At 30.3% G+C, this 17,913-nt stretch overlaps 2 protein-coding genes across 2 annotated transcripts; one reads left to right on the top strand and one right to left on the bottom strand.

Moving 5' to 3' along the window:
• Positions 1–812: 812 nt before the first annotated feature.
• On the bottom strand, positions 813–9,691 carry LOC136972949 (CUB and sushi domain-containing protein 1-like). Its single transcript, XM_067267611.1, has 13 exons — positions 9,469–9,691; positions 8,217–8,393; positions 7,962–8,144; positions 6,193–6,273; positions 5,995–6,117; positions 5,749–5,916; positions 5,464–5,649; positions 2,855–3,031; positions 2,610–2,789; positions 2,246–2,440; positions 2,116–2,169; positions 1,949–2,027; positions 813–1,872 (listed from the first exon to the last, which is right to left on the bottom strand). Exons 1-13 carry the CDS (start codon positions 9,521–9,523, stop codon positions 1,425–1,427), a joined length of 2,106 nt encoding a protein of 701 aa, XP_067123712.1. The 5' UTR covers positions 9,524–9,691; the 3' UTR covers positions 813–1,424.
• Positions 9,692–11,701: 2,010 nt separating this feature from the next.
• Positions 11,702–16,494, top strand: LOC136972983 (major facilitator superfamily domain-containing protein 6-like). Its single transcript, XM_067267663.1, has 4 exons — positions 11,702–11,936; positions 13,213–14,604; positions 14,805–14,987; positions 15,692–16,494. The coding sequence occupies exons 1-4, from the start codon at positions 11,861–11,863 to the stop codon at positions 16,159–16,161; spliced, it is 2,121 nt and encodes a 706-aa protein (XP_067123764.1). The 5' UTR covers positions 11,702–11,860; the 3' UTR covers positions 16,162–16,494.
• Positions 16,495–17,913: the final 1,419 nt, after the last annotated feature.

Below are 17,913 nucleotides of genomic sequence, written 5' to 3'. Positions count from 1 at the left end.
GACTCTCGTGTTAGAGTTGAAGTGTTTATAATTCTGACGATCTCCATTGTTTCTATGGCATAGATATTCCTACCATTACCAGTAAAATTTAACTATTCTTTAATTTGATGCATCACTCTTAATCCAGCTTCTACTTAAAGTAGAATCCACTTGAAGCTAGATAAGACGGTATGGATCTTCAGACCAAAAAACTAACTTAATTTAAGTTTTAGTACATATTATAGATCATTAAAAGACTAAAATTTATAGAAAATATGTAATTAAAGACGGTAAAGTTCTATATACTCACCTTTTAAGACATAAAATAGATAAAGAATAAGTAAATAGAATATGATGATGATGCGTAAAGATGAAAATTATTATTGCAATATCTCATTTCGAAAATATCTTGTTACATTCTGAAATATATAAGCTTATAATTAATCAATTATTGCTTCAAATACTATTTTAAACAAAATCAAGTTAGTTTTCTATAGATAGATAATTATCGAATGAAAATGAAGACACTTAAATATTCATAATAATAATAATAATAGTTAAACCTCTGAACAACGGTCCTATTTTCCGTTTAAAACAGTTTGCGTGGTATTAAGCCCAGTTTTTAATTTGTTTCAGATATCATATGAATGCATAATTAATACATAATTATACAAAAACCTTAAATTAATAATTTTCAAATTTATTTAAGGTCGTAATTATTATTAATTTACATTATTATCCCGTAAAAAATACAAATTGTACTAATTTATTCTACATAAATGAGAAATTTAAAGTAATTCGAAGCTGAATTAATTTTAAAAAAAAACAAAAAACATCGGAATTTCTCAGTGAAATGAAGTAGGTTTGCTATATATATATACACTATTCACATATATTATACATGAAATTATAATGATACTTTATACATATATATAAGTGACAGATTAAATGGGGACAAGAGAATAAATATTTCTTACATATTCGAAATATGTAAAAATATATAATATTTACTAAATGAATTGTTCATTATCATAAGCTGTTGAATTTTAGAAAGTACTAAACCCCTAGCTCTAACAGCTTGAAGACAATCTAGTAAACAGAATAATTCAAAGATTGTATACCGTATATAATGGAAGAATATAGTAGAATTATTTTAACAAGATGCAATGCTCTCTTCGCTTCCATTTCTCAAAACTTGAAAAAAATGGGGTAAAAAATAATTACTACTGTGTAGTGAAGCAGTTGAAATTATAAAAATAAAATCACTATCTTCGTGTGTTAAAGTTCACTCACTTATTTTACGATGTATTGGAATGCAAACAGTGCGATAATAAAAATGACCGTATAAATAAAACGTGTATATGTTTATTATACAATGATCTAAGAATGAAGGTAAAAAAAAAAATGTTACTCTGATCCCGGCCAGCAGGAAACGATTAACTAAATCATCGTGTTTCTAAATATATATCGTTCTTCACCATGTCAATTGCAATGGAATTGGCCATTTTGTAAATGCAATTGTTTTCCATGTTAGTTTCCTTGTTTTTATCGTAAGAATGGCGATTACATTGAGGTTCTTTTTTCTGATTTTCTTCGTTTTGTTGGTTACATGCATCGACCGGTTCGGCGTAAATGTGGCCATGCTCGTCCTTTTTTTCTTCAAACGGTTGGGAATATATAGGATCAGTTTCTAACGGTGGAGGAGGTAGAGCGGAACAAGGTTTCCTCTGTCTGGGTAGAGGTGGGGCCCTCTGTTCAACCTCTTCGTATATAGCTGTACTATAATAGTTGTCATCGTTACTAACGGTAGGGACAAGGAGGCCTCTGTTGTCTGTATTACGCACGGTTCCGATACCGACGTGGAAAACGGGAGGGGAATTTCGGCTTTGGTTTCTATAATAATTTATTAATCATATATTAATATTTATTATAAAATTATGCTGTAAATATTGCTATATAACTATCTTACCGCTTTTTAAGTAAGAATATTCCAATAATTAGACATAAAATACAGATGGCACTTCCAATCCCTATACCCATAGATGTAACTAAATAATAATAATAATAATAAAGATTAGACAGAATTAAGCCGCTTAAGTTTCAGAGGAGGAGAGAATAAAACGAATTTTATCATACCCATCATAATCCCTGGTGACCATTCATTGGACCATATGGGATGAGCTACATTTTCTTGTATATGAAAAATATTTTGTTAGTCTCAATACATGAAAATAATTTTTGTTTAATTATAAAGTTTATCACTCACTGATGCAGGAGGAAGAACTTCTTGACCAAGATCCGTTAGGAAGGCAAACCGACGATTGCACATCTCCTACAATTTCATATCCTGGATAGCATTCTAAGTGAACAACCGTTCCAACATTTAGAACGTCAGTAGCATTAGGTTGTATCCATTGTCCACCATCCATGTCTGATACAGGAAATGGACTACAAGTGACTTCTAAACATTAAATTAATAAGCAATATAATAGAGTTCTACATTTTATACAATATTATTTTGCCTGAATTAATATTATATAAAATTATTTCGTGAAGTGAATTATAACAAAAGGAACCATCGATAGAAAAAAAAAGAATATTTAGGCTTTAACATTTATAAAATTACTTACCAACACATGCATTTTCTAAATCTCCCCAAGTGCCATCGTATTGGCACATAGGCAACGTTTCATTAGCAGGTTTATATCCTAAATCACAAAGTATCCTAATACGGCTTCCATAAAAGTTAGAATGATCCAAATATTCTATTGTTCCGTGTTTTACACTTACAGGTTTCTCGCATCTTATCGCTGTAAGGACATAAATTATTGTAAAAACGATTTACTTTTTGTTATCTAGATTAACAATGACTTACCTTCACATCTTAGGACGCTTTTTTTCCATTGTCCATTTGGAAGGCATTCTAACCTATCATCTCTCCAAGGTCGGTAACCGTCGTTACAACGTAATAAGGCTACACTGCCGACTGTAACGCTATTAAACTGCAGATGTCCATTCGTTATAGAGAAACTTAAATTGCCACATTTAATCACTAAAAAAATCAATTATAAAGATAGCCTTATAAGTTACTTTGATAAATATTTTAAAATATGCAACATTACATTTCTACAACGTATATAATTCCTAGATTTATGCAAACGTTTTACAGTATGATTTATGCTATATGCGATTGCTTGCTTATTATCTTTAATCACAAAATCTCAATAGAATTAATCTTTCTAATAGAAAGTTCATATTGGGCAAGTCAAAAATTTAGAAGATTCCTTTTACTTTTAAGTAAAATATTTCGTATCTTCTACTTGAAATCTCTCTTCAGTTCATTTAATAAGCTTATATTCTATTGTACTTTTATATAAACTGCTGCTTTTAAATACGGTCTCTACAAAAGTTAATTACAAAGAGTATAAGGCCTACCACATGTAAAAGATGAGAACGAATACCAAATAGAATATACAAAATATATTTTTTAAATATCAAAATAAGCCTTTAAAAACAAATTTATCCAACGTAAACTTCGTAGAAAGTTTTAATTCGATCAGGTCTAGATATGAAAGACCCTGGGTTAAATGATCCTGCCTATCGAATACATGGCGTAAAGACAAAATTTGGTGCCTACGGCAAAAAATAGTTTTTTTTTTATGTAATCGTATACAGGGTGTCTCAAAAGTCTATTTCGGTAACATTAGATTATTATTTTTTTAAACGCTACGCTTGCATAAAGCTGTGTACTTCTGGTGCAAATTTGTGTACTTAAAAAATAAAAATTGGTTTTTCGATTTTGTGTAACTTTCCATTACAAACCCACATCACTGATGATAAACCTGGAAAAAACGAGTGTTTGTGGTAACATGCGAGATAAAATGCATGAAACGCGAAAATTACATACAATGCATTCAATACCAGTGTTGATGAGCTTTGAGCTCCCATGTAAAGACAAATAAATAGCGCTAATTCTTTGTGGTACTCACTTCGAAACAACTATTTTTCATGTCTTAATTTCCATTATTTTTCAAAATACCTAGTTAGCAACTTTTGTGACACCCCTACATTTATATCAAATCTCAAGTTTCTTTTCCCCAAACTTTACACAATTATTAATGACGAATAAAATAAAAATATATATTAAAAAAATATTGGTATCTTCGGTCATTTGGCACCTACAGATAGGGTCATATATGTTCATATATGCCTTCGCTTTTATACAAAAGTAAAGACATAACGAAGGCAAGGCAAATATGAAAGTAATATAAATGACGAATGGCTTTTTACATATGTTACGGTTCGAGCTCCATCTCACTCCACTCAGACACTGTTTATATATCGTATAAAACTCCAAGCGGTGCCCAAACTTTACAATAGGTGGACCAAATTGAGCCTAATATATTAGCCAAAAATAAAAAGTAGGCCTATTTCTACTATTTATAAGTGATGCGTCATATATGTTTGCGGGTTGGATTTGGCCCGGGGTGGTAATTTGGGCGCCGGTGCTCCAAATAACATTGCAAATGTAAACATTATTATACCACGTGTAATAAAAAAATATTTAGTAACAAATTAACCACCGTCGTTAACTTGAAAATACTTAGAATATTTGAATAATTCATAAGATACCCTTAAAAAATGCAAAAATTTCATAAATTACTTACTTTAAATTATTGCTATACCAAAGGGAATTAGGTCTAAACGTAATTGAATAAAAGGAAATTAGGCCTAAGAGTAAATGGATAAAAGACTTTTTCACTTAAAACATAAAAGGTAATGATAATGAACTTGGTGTTTTTGAACCGTCTCCGCCAGAATAAATAAAATGAATAAAATTTCCATGATAACGAAATTAAAACGTGCAAGAATTTACGAATAAAATTAAATCGGCTATGAAGATTTAATTGGAAGATTCGAAGCGGGAGAAACGCATTAAAATCCTACGACCGGTTCGAGAATATTCGTCTGCAGCGCTTGGAGATAATTATCGTCTGCCTCGGAAAAATTTCTTTTAATATAAAACGCATTAAAGAAATACAAATGAAATTAATATTTAAGTTTATATTTAAAAAATTAATTTTAGAATATTAATCTAATTTAATTTAATTTAAAAAATTAAAAATTTTTAAAAAGCAAACGAATTTCTGATTGTTATAATCTCGAACTTGGCTTAAATATTTGAATTTACTAAAAAAAACATGAGAGAGGGTTTACGTTTTTAGACAATGTTTTTAAAAATATGGTTAATCCTATTTACTGTTTGTTTTTAAAAAATAATTATATTAATTTTAATTTTAGCGAGGATAAAAAAAATATTAATAGTATATAAATATATATTTAAAAAATAAATAAATAACTATACTCTCGAACCGAATTTAAATATTTGAAAATTACAAACGCGTCTGTTTTGAAAACGCATTTCTCATATGTAGACGTGTTTTAAATGTTTTCTAATATGTAAAAAAACTAGTAATTTCTTACCAACACATCTTGGAGTCTGTTGCGACCATATATTTTGCCCCAAACATTGCTTCGACGGTTCTCCCTTAAGTGTATATCCGGCGTTACAACTATAATTAACGAAACCCCCGAAAGGAACTACGCCGTTGTTTTCGTCATATTTCACACTTCCGCCGATAAAATTAGTAGGTATGTGACAAAAGGCTACTGTCGTAATAATAAACATTAGAAAAAAATTAAAATGTGACCAACGGTAGCATATAATTGCAGGAAAAATAAAAAAAAAAATAAAAAATTAAAAGCTACCTTCGCATTTAGGCGACTGGGGTCGCCACGTTCCGTCTTGACATGTCGAAGTGTCATTTCCTTTCATAACGTAGCCCCGATCACAAGAATAACGATATATACTCTCTCTATCGGATATTTTTCTACCCGTGCCATGTGCCGGAATGTCGGGTTTAAGGCACGGAACATCTAAAAAAAAAACAAATAATTAAATTTTGAAGCTGATATTATGGGAAAATAAGTTAAAAATATATTAAATATAATTACCACGTTTAATAAATATCTCCACCTCTCGTAATTGTAAGAAATCCGGGTCACTTAACTTGTCTTTGATGCGCACTCTGATACCAACCGCGAGAGGACAATAAAATATTTTTGTAGTGTTCGTTTCTGTAATTAAAAAAAAAAATGGTTTAGCGATAATCAAACTATTGTTTTCTTGGACTTGTATAAAGATTTACGAACCGGTGTTTCCTTCAAAGCTTCCACAAATGACACCATTAGAGCTGGAATTCGTCACGGTAACTTCAAAGTGTACTATTTTTGCTAGAACCATGAAAACAAAGTTTGTAACTATGACATTATCTTGTTAAATTCTAAAATATTAATCTATTTACAGCTATTGTAGGTACTACGGGGGCTTCTATTATAGAACGTAAAGCCCGTATCGCACGATACTCGGTATTGTATGAGGTCCGGATCAAGTCGGATTATCGATAAGCATACATTTGTGTGTGCCCGAGGTCCTAGACAAAAGCCTATAACTTGGCCTCTATGAAGTTTCAAAACTTCATAACAGGCCATAGGCAAATATAGATCCGCGGGGCCTCTTTTATATAAATTTACATAAAGCTGGTATCACACGGTATCTGTTGGATTAAGAGTTTCGATATGCATATATTTGAGGCCTGTAAAAGCACGAGGCCTAGACAAAAGCTTAGGTTATCTGCGTCTGTTATTACATACAGCATGAACTCGCAAACTTCACGACAGTCCATGTTATACTCTACTAGCTTTAAGTGAAGGAATCATTTGGTATGCCAAATTGTATTCAGGCTTTTATCAGATTTAGACTTTCTTGAGATAAGAAACTATCTAAAAAATCTCTATAGAAAGTTATCAGATGTAGAGATATTCATTCAGTAAGCGTGTGATGACCCTTGGTTGTTTTAATACAAGGCGATAGAACTTTATATGCATTTTTTATATAAGGAAAACTATTATTAAAAATTGCGTATTATTTATATTTATTGTTCTAAAAATAAAAAAACAGCGATATAAAACGACGCTTTAAAAAAATATTGCCGCAGGGAAGCTTCATTGTTGTTCGGTGAACTGTTTCAGCTAGCAAAACAAGAATGATGAACTACATGGACGTCTACCGGTGAACAGCTGCTTCCAAACTGTGGGACGCGAACTCCCCTGAAGGTACAGACGAAAGATACGTGAGTAAACTGGCAAATGTTACAACACTTCTAACAATATTTAACGATACAGTACAATGGATGCTCGTGTAAAATTTCATTGAAGAAGAAAGTAAAATGTGTCAGTTATGTAAGTTATGTAACAAAGGGTAATTTATTTTCATGTTACATTATGAGAAGTTTATAAGAGGTATGAAAGATAGCTTTATCAGTAGAACGTGACTAGAAAAGCTTGTTAAACTGCACTAAGATTTCAGAAGGGGCGTTTCAACGTAACATTAATTAATTGCTTTTAAAAAAAAGAAAGAAAATAACGTTGCAAATTTTCATTCTTTTCCATAAAAACGTTTATCGTAAATACTAGCACGTCTGGAAAACGTGTATAAGTAACGTTATATTAAATTTACATATCATTCAGGTAAAGAATTTATGATAATTTCACTTTACTGGCTATCTTATCTATCAAAATTAAACTTAATTAAACTAGTTTGGAATGCGAGTAACAAGACTTCGGCTCCCTTTCAACAGTTTAAAAGGTTTGTTTAACCTTTGAAACAATTTACCATCGTCTCTTCTATATAACATTCCTCTTTAACTTACCAGTGGTTCTCTACTCACACGGATAATTTATAGAAAAATTCCTTCGTATAATTGAACGGCATGTGCAACAGGGTAAGTTTTCTAAAATAATTGGTAATCCGGAGCCGGAGGGAAAGGTTGACGAGAACCACCGGTCCAGAGGGAGATGTTTTACTGTGGTATGAAAGAGCAGATGTTACTTCACCTGTTCGGGCAGATGGATATAATTACCTGCAGGGAGAGTAACGCGAATGGCTTTGACCCTGGACTGATTGTTGAGAACGGCTGTCCAGTATCCCTTTTCATATAAGCCAGTTGAGGAATAAGTAACTAGATTGCCGTCTATGGCTTTGTCTGCTGTGAAATTCCCTAAAGTAGATGACTGAAAAGCATTCTGGACGGTGATAGGTTTCTCTGTTTCACGTAAAAAACATATAATAAATAAAAATATAATAATAAGGATGAAAATGCAAACGGCATACTCACCACAGACTGGTATGTCGCCGCTCCAACTTCCATTTTCTGAGCAGACCCTTTCGTAAGATCCAAACATTAAAGTACGTGGATCGCAGAAATATTTCACTATAGAACCTGATTGATATTCAGCTTGACTCGGTACAAAATACCCATCGATCGGTCTTCCGGGCATTCCACATATCATGCCTTGAAATTAATATCAGAACAAAAGATGATTGATAGGTGGAACGTTCTAATTTCAACGGAAGAAATTAATGAAATCTCCTATTTATAAAATAGAGTAGTACAGATTTTTTTCGTAATTTAAGTGCTAAATTATTAATTAGGATGATTTATGATTTTGTAAGCTCGGTTTGAGGAGCAAGCCATGTCATAAACTACATAAAACATCCGGATAAAGTTAACATCGTGTGGTTAACTCGTTTTATTTCTTAGCTACACCTACTTTTATTGGGTGCATTAAAAGTACAGAAATATCTTTATAGCAATGACTACAACACTCAAATATTTAATTTCCTTTAAAAATTCTAATATTACTTTCTATCGTGTAACACTTAGAAGTGTGTTAGTTATTACGCACCAAGTATGCATAGAATACGGTTTGACTGTTGCTATTTTATAATACTATAATTAATTTTCCATGCAAAATGTGGCTGTGGGAGAGCCGAAAAGCTTATTTTTTTTTGGTCCGTATCAGGATATAGGATGAACAGGAATTCTAGGGATTGCATAATAGCCCTGTTTAACATACTGTATATTGAAACAGCGTGACTCCGAACGTTTTGAAAGGATCCTTTGCTTATAAATGGCATCGCATGCGATATCTTTGTAAAAATACAATTTATTAACCTTGCACGCGAAGTAATTAACATAATTCACGCTTACACTTAGACTCTACACTTAATTAACATAATTCAAACGATGTACGTAGCGTAAAATTGGTTTAAGATGCCATAAACTTAACATAAAAATAGCTGATTTTTATGTATATGTAAATGTATTCATAAAAGAATAAATTAAGTGTAAAATATAGCTAAAACGAGGAAAACGGATAGATATATTTTCGCAAACAATTCATAGAAAACTGTTGTTAATAGCCAGAAGCAATTAGATAACAGTGAAAAAGGCAAGTAAGAATCGCGCGACGTTGCCCTTTTTTAACCACCTGTCATTTCCTTAATGACGTGAGAATTGCGCGAAAATGTAAATTTAAATTATTATTTTAAGGCTTTCTAATACTAAAAAATCTTACAAAACTTACCAATGACTGTTGGAAGTAGAGGTATTAAAAAAAACTCATATAGAATCAGATTCATCTCAAACGTACACTAATATATGTCGCATGTCTGCTTTGATCAATTTAACATGTCTTCTTGCCTTTTTATTTTGTTTATAACATGTATAATAATGTTTATTTTACACTTTACTAAGATGTTCTCGCCTTTGCTCCTCCTTCCATAAAGAAAGTTAAGCAGAATGAGAATATTCGTCCAATAGGCCTTTGCTACTTTTGACAATCCACCACGTGACAGGAAGTTTCCGGTTTTGCCTCTTTTTCATGCTGAAAAAAGAAGGTGTAAAATTATTGGACAGGTTCCGACACCATTAAACTGCTAATATACATTTTTTTATTCTGTTAAATTAATTTATTTTGTTATAATTAACATATTTTTAAGTGCTTAAAAGTACAATGACTCAATTAAGACGTTCTACATTTAAAAAAAATATACAGTATATATAGATAATCGTCTGTATATATTTTTATGTATAAAATAATAAAAAAATTATGTTAACACCTAAACTTTTTAAAGATTTATTGTAAATATATTTTAAATTTCAAATTTAAAATTCGAAATAAATACTCGCGCGTTAATTCGTTAATTTGAAATTTAAATTTTGCTGTACTCGGATCTGATTGGCGGAAATTAAACAATTATATTTCGAGGATCTATTAGTCAAAATTAACCACTGTTTTAATTTAAATATTTAACTATTAATTTAAGTTTAATTTCTATAATATAAATAAATCAGATTTTTTTAAAATCTGAGATATAAATATCAATTTTTAAAAAAATTATCGTAAGGGTGTTTTTACGATTTTCAATCACATACGAGGGTCAATACAATTGAACCAAGACAGGAAGTCTGGTCTGATCAGGTGGTAGGCCTAACAGGAAATAGAACTTTGTTTACATCCTGAAAGGGAAGAGAAACTCGATTATGACTCATGATGGATTAATTAGAGATTTAAAAACGTCCTTGGTTGGTTCCTTTGCTGAAGAGATGTATAGATTTCTCCAAAGATCTTCAATCAGAGAAAAAAAGAAAATTTTAAAAATAAATATTAATTCTCTAATTTTCTGTAGTAACCATTAGACTTCAGATACGAAACATCCGGCCTTATAGCCAATACAACGCCATTAATTTACAGTATAAAAACATTAGTTTCCTTTACAGATTTGAACATTTCGAAGACAAATAAAACTAATAAAGGAATAAAATTAATCTAAATTTTTATACATGAATATATATAAACAGTCAAACCCCGAAGACGGCCACAGACGGAAACATAAAAAAAAAATAAAATAAAAAATAAAAATGGGCGCTGTTTAATGGTGGCCGTTATTGGAGGTTCGACTATATACGTTAACGGCAGATTTAAATGTGAAAACATTAAATTTATATGCACAAAACGAATAGTTTGATTTATTTAGGAAAAATATATTACAGGCAGAATTAGTGGAAATATTTGCAAGCTGTACAATGTTTGCCTTACAGCTGTGTAGACATATTTATCTTTCTCCATCTATTCCTACTTAATATTCTTAAAGGGAACACACAACTTTCGATTAAGTTCGAGTAGTGACTTCCAAAGAGGAATAATAATAATAATAAAGTCACTTGTCTGCACCGTACACCCAATTCCGCCCATAATATTAGCTTAGTTTTTAAAAAATAATTATACGGTGTAGGAGAATTCAAGCCTAAATAATTTTTAAATTCGAAAAATAATAAAATATATTTAAATTGATTAATCGCGCCTCGAAATAATGATTGTTTAATTTCCTCCAATCAGATTCGAGTACAGCAAGATTTGGATTTCAAATTAACGTATTAACACGCGAGTATTTATTTTGAATTTTAAACTACTCGTAACATCCACGTTGACATTAAAAATATATAATCAAATATAAATAGTAATAGTCTGGTATAAATTAATATCCCTTACAGGAAAATTTAAAATAATAATCTGATAAATTGATAAATTCCTGAAGCATTGATAATTTCCTTAACCCCATTACAAAAAGCTTGTGATATATGATTTTTTAGATTGATAATAACAAGTTTAAACATCGTATTTCCGAAGTGGCTCCATCTAGCGGCAAATCATAAAAATGGCATTTTACTATAAATTATGGCTTATTTATTATTTAAGACGTTAAATATAACGTATTAAAATCTTTAGATACGAATAAAACACTTCTTGAGACCTTACACATTGGATAAGAAGCAATTGTTCGACTAATCAAAAGTTGGACTTTTATCGATGAGAGTACAGGTATTTGTGGGTGGTTATCGAGTCGAAAGGAGATCGAAGAATATGGATTATTTACAAAATTTCTAAAGTATTTTTATAACTGGAAAGTTTAATTATGTTGTCGTTTTATCAGGATTTGACAAAGAAAGAACTTATACCCATAAAAATCCTCATGTTCCTCATTTATGGAGGTAAATATATTCTGACAATTGTGACGTCATCAGTGTTCTTATCGCAAATTTCTCTTCTGATATCTCGATGTTATTTTATAAAATAATATTTAAATGTTTATTTGAACTTTTATTTAAGGTTAATTAATCAATATATTTTTTTAAAAAATTATTTCAACAGGTTTTTAAAATTAAAATATATGCATATTTTTGTACATTTTACTTAAATATATAATTCTGTATACATATTTAACCTTAATTTATTTATTTTTTATGAATTTTTAAGGTATTTATTAATTTATTTATCGATTTTTGCTTTAATATACAGTTTGAATTTCTATAAATATATTCGCCATCTATCGAGAAGAATCTGCATTATAATTTCATAATATTTTTTTTATATATTGACGATATTGATCTATTTAATCAACAGATCAACAGATTAACCGCGTCCTCTGTCGACGTAATTAAGAATTAATGAATGTGTCATACGATAATTTAAATTCAAAATTTATTCCATATTTTTTTAATAATAAATTTATTGATGTTATTATTAAAAGAAGTACGGGATTTTTAAGCGGTTCGGTTTACTTATAAATTGTAATTTAGGGTATAGTAAGAATTGCTTCACTTATTGTATTCTTTAAATTGTTTAAATGTTTGCAGTGTTTGGTATAAACAGCTGATTTTATTTGAAATAACGTTAATTCAGCTGCGATAAATCCTTATCATCGCCCGAAACTTACTGTATTATCATTTAGGTGAAGCAGTATAATGTTTACGGAATGTAAACGGTTTTATTTTTATGTCAGGTTAATTTTATATGTTCTTGAAATTTTGGGCTGAATTTATCTTTTGGTTTACGTGATGCAAATTTTTGTTTTTATTTATTTATTAGTATTATTATTATTTCTTAATCCTGCGTATGTAGGGAGGATTATACATTGTAAGAGGCCCTAGACAAGCCCTCTTATAAATGTTTATATAACATAAATTCCACATTACACGATACTTTACATCATATAAAGTGTAAGATTTTACATAGTAATATATTAAATTAAGACCGAGTATTTATACTGTATATATCTAGGCTTTTAAAGGCACGAGGCTCTATAACAAACCCTACGTTGCCTATGGCGCAATTGTATAGATCAACAGCAATTTAATCTGAATTTTATTTAACTAAATTCATGAGTAAATTGGGGATAATATTACTTTAATTACTTTCTAAATTAATATATTTTTTTATAACATTCATATCTTGTTTCTTATAATTGCTATTGTGTTTTTATTCTAGGTCAAGCAACACTCTATCCTTATTTCACAGTACATTTGAAGGCCTTAGGCGTATCGATTCAACAACTTACAATCATATTTGCCATCCAACCCGTCATTGCTCTTTTTGTAGCGCCGATGATTGGAATAATGGCAGATAAAATAGGAAATTTTAAGTTTCTTTTCTGTTTTTTCTTAACATTTTCCGCCATTACTTCTAACTGCTTGCTCACCGTTCCTGAAATTATTCAAACGACAGACTATGGTTACGTTGATTTTAACTTCTCCTGCCATAACCAGGAAGGTGCACATCCTGGGGTGGAAATTGTAGTCGACCAATTATGTCGAGTTAAAAATGGAAGTAATGTGGAGTCCTTAGCAATTATTCAAAACTGTTACGACACATGCGATCCTAATGGCACAATATGTTTAAATAATGACGACGAATCACTGTGTTCTATAGATATGTTCTTCGTAAATGGAACAATTAACAATAGGACGGTAATAATAAATAATTTTATAGTGTCAAACACCTCTTACAAATACTTCAAATGCAGCAGAGAAGAGTTGCAATGTGAATCATCATGTGTAGCGAGGATAAACGGAACCAGGGACTTTTGTTCAGGGAAAATAAAAAGAGACAAAAGTAGCGAAATGAAGACTTTCGGAATGTACTTGGGCATAAGATTAATGGTTACTTTAGGTATAGGAATTGTTAATGGTCTATTCGATGCTGCGAGTATGGCACTCATATTAAAATACAGCGCAGACATTGGCTATCAGAGATTATGGGCAACAGCAGCCATGTGTTTATTTGCACCCATAAGCGGATATTTAATTGACCATTACAGTAAAGGAGAAGATCGTAATTATGAACCATGCTTTTATCTATACGCTACATTATACGGACTAGCTACTCTGATTGCCATTTTCGTAGATATGAGCATGAAAGTTCCTTCACAGAATGCCTGCCGAAATTTAAAAAACCTTCTTAAAAATACAGAAGTCTGCTTGATGTTAATCCATGTGGCATTTTTGGGAATATGTTGGGGATTTTTAGAAAACTTTTTATTTTTGTTTCTGGAAAAAGATTTAGGTTTTTCTAGTTTACTACTCGGGTTGACTGTAACTATTGGTTCTGGAACGGGACTTCCGATGTCTCTTGTGTCTACTTGGGTTACTAAGAAGATTGGTTATGTTAATGTCATGGTATTAGCTTTTTTCGCGTATACAGTTCGTTATTTAGGTTACTCTTATGCAACCGATCCCTATATCTGTTTCGTATATGAGATGATGGAAAATTTTACTGTAACACTGCTCACAGTTGGAACTACGTTATATTGTGCGCACTTATCATCCCTTGAAATGCTGACAACGATGATGACTTTATGGAATGGTCTTCATGTTATTTCAGGTGAAATGATTAATTTATTATTATTATTATTATTACTATTATTATTAAACTACAGTATTTTCTCCTATTAAAATAATATAATTTTTAATTTAAAACACAAGATTAATAAAAACGACAATAGATGGCGCGACTTCAAAAATTTTAATTAGAATTTAAATTATTTTTAAATAAATAAAATAATTTTAATTTATTTTAATTAGGTCGTGCTTTTGGTAGCCTAATCGGAGGATTTTTAATGGATTCTATTGGACCGAGGAAGACATTTCGAATTTTTTCTGTCAGTTGTGCTATTTTAGGAATTTCCTATTTTTTAATCAATTTATTTTATCTGAAAAAATTAAAGAAAAAGGAAATCGAAAGTGATCTAGATAAAGAAATGGAAGGTAAATAGAACTAAAATAGTACAGTATCTTCCCGTTTGGGTGCTGCGATCGCTTTTCTGTGATAATATTTTTCAGCGTTTGAAAAAAACGATTGGATTAATTTAACAAGTTTTAAAAAGTAATTTTATCAATAGAACATTTTCCAAAAATTATAGTCTGCTTTTACATGAAAGCAAATTATATTAAATTTGCTTTTATGTAAAAGCAAATATACGTGAGATTGTTACGTCAGACATTTCTAAAATTTAAATTTTTAAACATTTTGATAAAGTATTTATATTTTAAAATTTTTATTTATTAAATATGATAATGCTTTTCCTAAATAATAATAAATAATAAATTACAACTTACTTAAATTTTTCCTTAAGCGAATGACGTCATATCGTCAATTAATTCTTTTCTTCAAAACGATCGTCTGCTATTAATATTGCCAATGACGTCATTAAAATAAAAAAATGCCAAGCGAGTTTTCACAAAAGATATTTAATGATATTACGTAACAAATAAACGACACGAAAAGAAAATTGATAATAAATTAATAAAACCGGTTTTAATATCGATTTAAAAAAACAATAATGAATTTAAAAGTAATCGTGACGTAAACGGCGCTCAGACGTCAAGATTACTTTAAATTTATGTACGGTACGTATACTTAATTTAAGATTAGGAATAATAATTTATTATTTATTTATTTGATTTTGCAGTTATTAAAGAAGATATTATGAGAAGTAGAGCGATTAGCGTTTCAAGCGTTATAATGAATTACTCCACTGACATTGCATATTATCCACCCGTCAATATAGCATCGATAAAAACCATATGTAGGAGGCACAGCCACATTCCATCCAAGACTCATAACAGCTTTCGCGATATAGAAACTCGTAAGAGACATAGTAAAAGTTTATCATTTGTTCCTTCGTCCTCTCCTATTCCCGCTGCATTCCCTGAAGATACTCGCCGACATATTAATAGAAGGTTCTCAGTGATGAGTTACACTTCTCAATTAGAAACTGTACCAGAAGAGTTACAATCAATGGAGAAATCAAATACAGTGGAAGATTTAACCATTATGACTAGGGAAGAGCCGGAAGGGAGCGAAAATCCACCGGAGCTTACGTCAAAAAATAATATTTATGTTATCAGTGTGGAAGAAAACGTAACAACACATCTTTGATTTAATTAAAATAATTATTTTGCCTGAATGTAGAAATGTCAAATTGAAGTTTATGTAACTTAACGTCTAGGCCTGCTTTTCCGGATGGCCTTTAACAATATATTTCTTCTTTACCTTGAGATTAATTATAGGCGATGACAGTGCCGCAACTAGCTTTTCACCTGCCCTGTGCAAAGTTCTTTATATTTGGATCCCTTAATTTTTTTTTAGGGGAAATAATACAACAAATATGATAAAATGATTGTTTGTAATTTTTTTTGTGTACACAAGTAACGTACAAGATCATTCACTAATATTATTTAAGTATATTTGACAATTTTTTGTCGGTTCCATTTCGAGGCCCCTTCGTCTCGGGGGTCCTGTGCCCGTGCACCTGTTGCACCTGCCTAGTTACGGCACTGGGTAATGCTGTAATAGTAAGCTCATATTGCAACGATCTTTACGCTAAATTCTTGATGTGTAACGTAATATCAGGAAGTTGCTTTGAAATGTTGTTAGCATTATGAGTTATCGAACAACTCGTTTGCCTTGGACCTACGCTATGATGATGTTATGATTTTTTGAAATTATTATTGACACCTTTACACGAACAATTAAAAACTTAAATATCGAAAGACACTATATAAGTTTAATTTCTTAAAAATAACTTTAAAAAACCACTAAATGCCTGGAAAATATTAGTTACGCATTTTTATATACCATTTTCTCTGTGATATTAATTCATTATACTTATATACACATTTTTTAAAAGTTAATAAATCGATTTATAATGTTAAAAATTAATAATCGAATCGGAATTATAATTTATTTAAAAGAATAATTTACTGGTAAAGATATGGCAGCAATATTAAATGTTGAGTAAATGAGTCACGTGGTCATCATACGTGCCAAAAAAGTTCATATTTCTAGTATATTTTTATGTAGAATTTTCGAAAAAATAAAAAAATATATATTTAAATAGATAAACTGTGTAATATAAATTATTAAGTTTATTAATGTGTGACGAAACATATTTTAATCAGTCTGGATGAATTAATAAATTGTTAAAAATTTATCAGCCCTGTTAATGTTATTCTATTTCATCAGCCAACAAAAACATCCTGTAATAGAATCTCCGTCCTTGATTAACTAACCTACATACTTTCTATAACACATAAAAAAATTATCCAACATTTCCATATCAATAAATTACGAGAGTGACGTCAGATATGTGTAAAAAATATTTTTTATAACATCAATGATAATTAAAATATATAATGGCAATAAAAGGTTATAGAAAAGTTCTTCAAGTATGTTAAAATGGGCATTTCGTAATTAAGAAGACTATCTTGTTTGTTTAATTTAAATTCAAAAAACGTCATCGGCAATCACGTGATCTGGTGTCGCATTTGATTAAATTTAACGAAAAATGATACAATTTAATAATTTAAAATAATAAAAACGAATTAAAAACACGTTTAATCTTAGATTATCAGCTGCACTCGCGATACATTCAATACCTGATCAAAACAGACTTTGATTTATTTATCCAAAATCTGCCGTGGTATCGATCGGTTAATGTTACTTTATCAAATTACGGGATTAATACGAAAAAAAAGCTCGGGAGTTTAATCGACAATCGTTTAATTTTTTTTTAAAGTTTCCACTCCATTTTTAAAAAATTCGGCCATCCTATCACGTGATTGGTCATAAATCTCCAACTGACGAAGTCGTTATGGATTCTTACATTATCTGCCGATATTAATATTTAAC

The sequence above is a fragment of the Centruroides vittatus genome, unplaced genomic scaffold (assembly GCF_030686945.1).
Source record: "Centruroides vittatus isolate TY-2023 unplaced genomic scaffold, ASM3068694v2 contig_3068, whole genome shotgun sequence".
In the NCBI taxonomy this organism is placed as follows: Eukaryota; Metazoa; Arthropoda; class Arachnida; order Scorpiones; family Buthidae; genus Centruroides; species Centruroides vittatus.
This window is presented reverse-complemented; position numbering and strand designations above follow the sequence as displayed.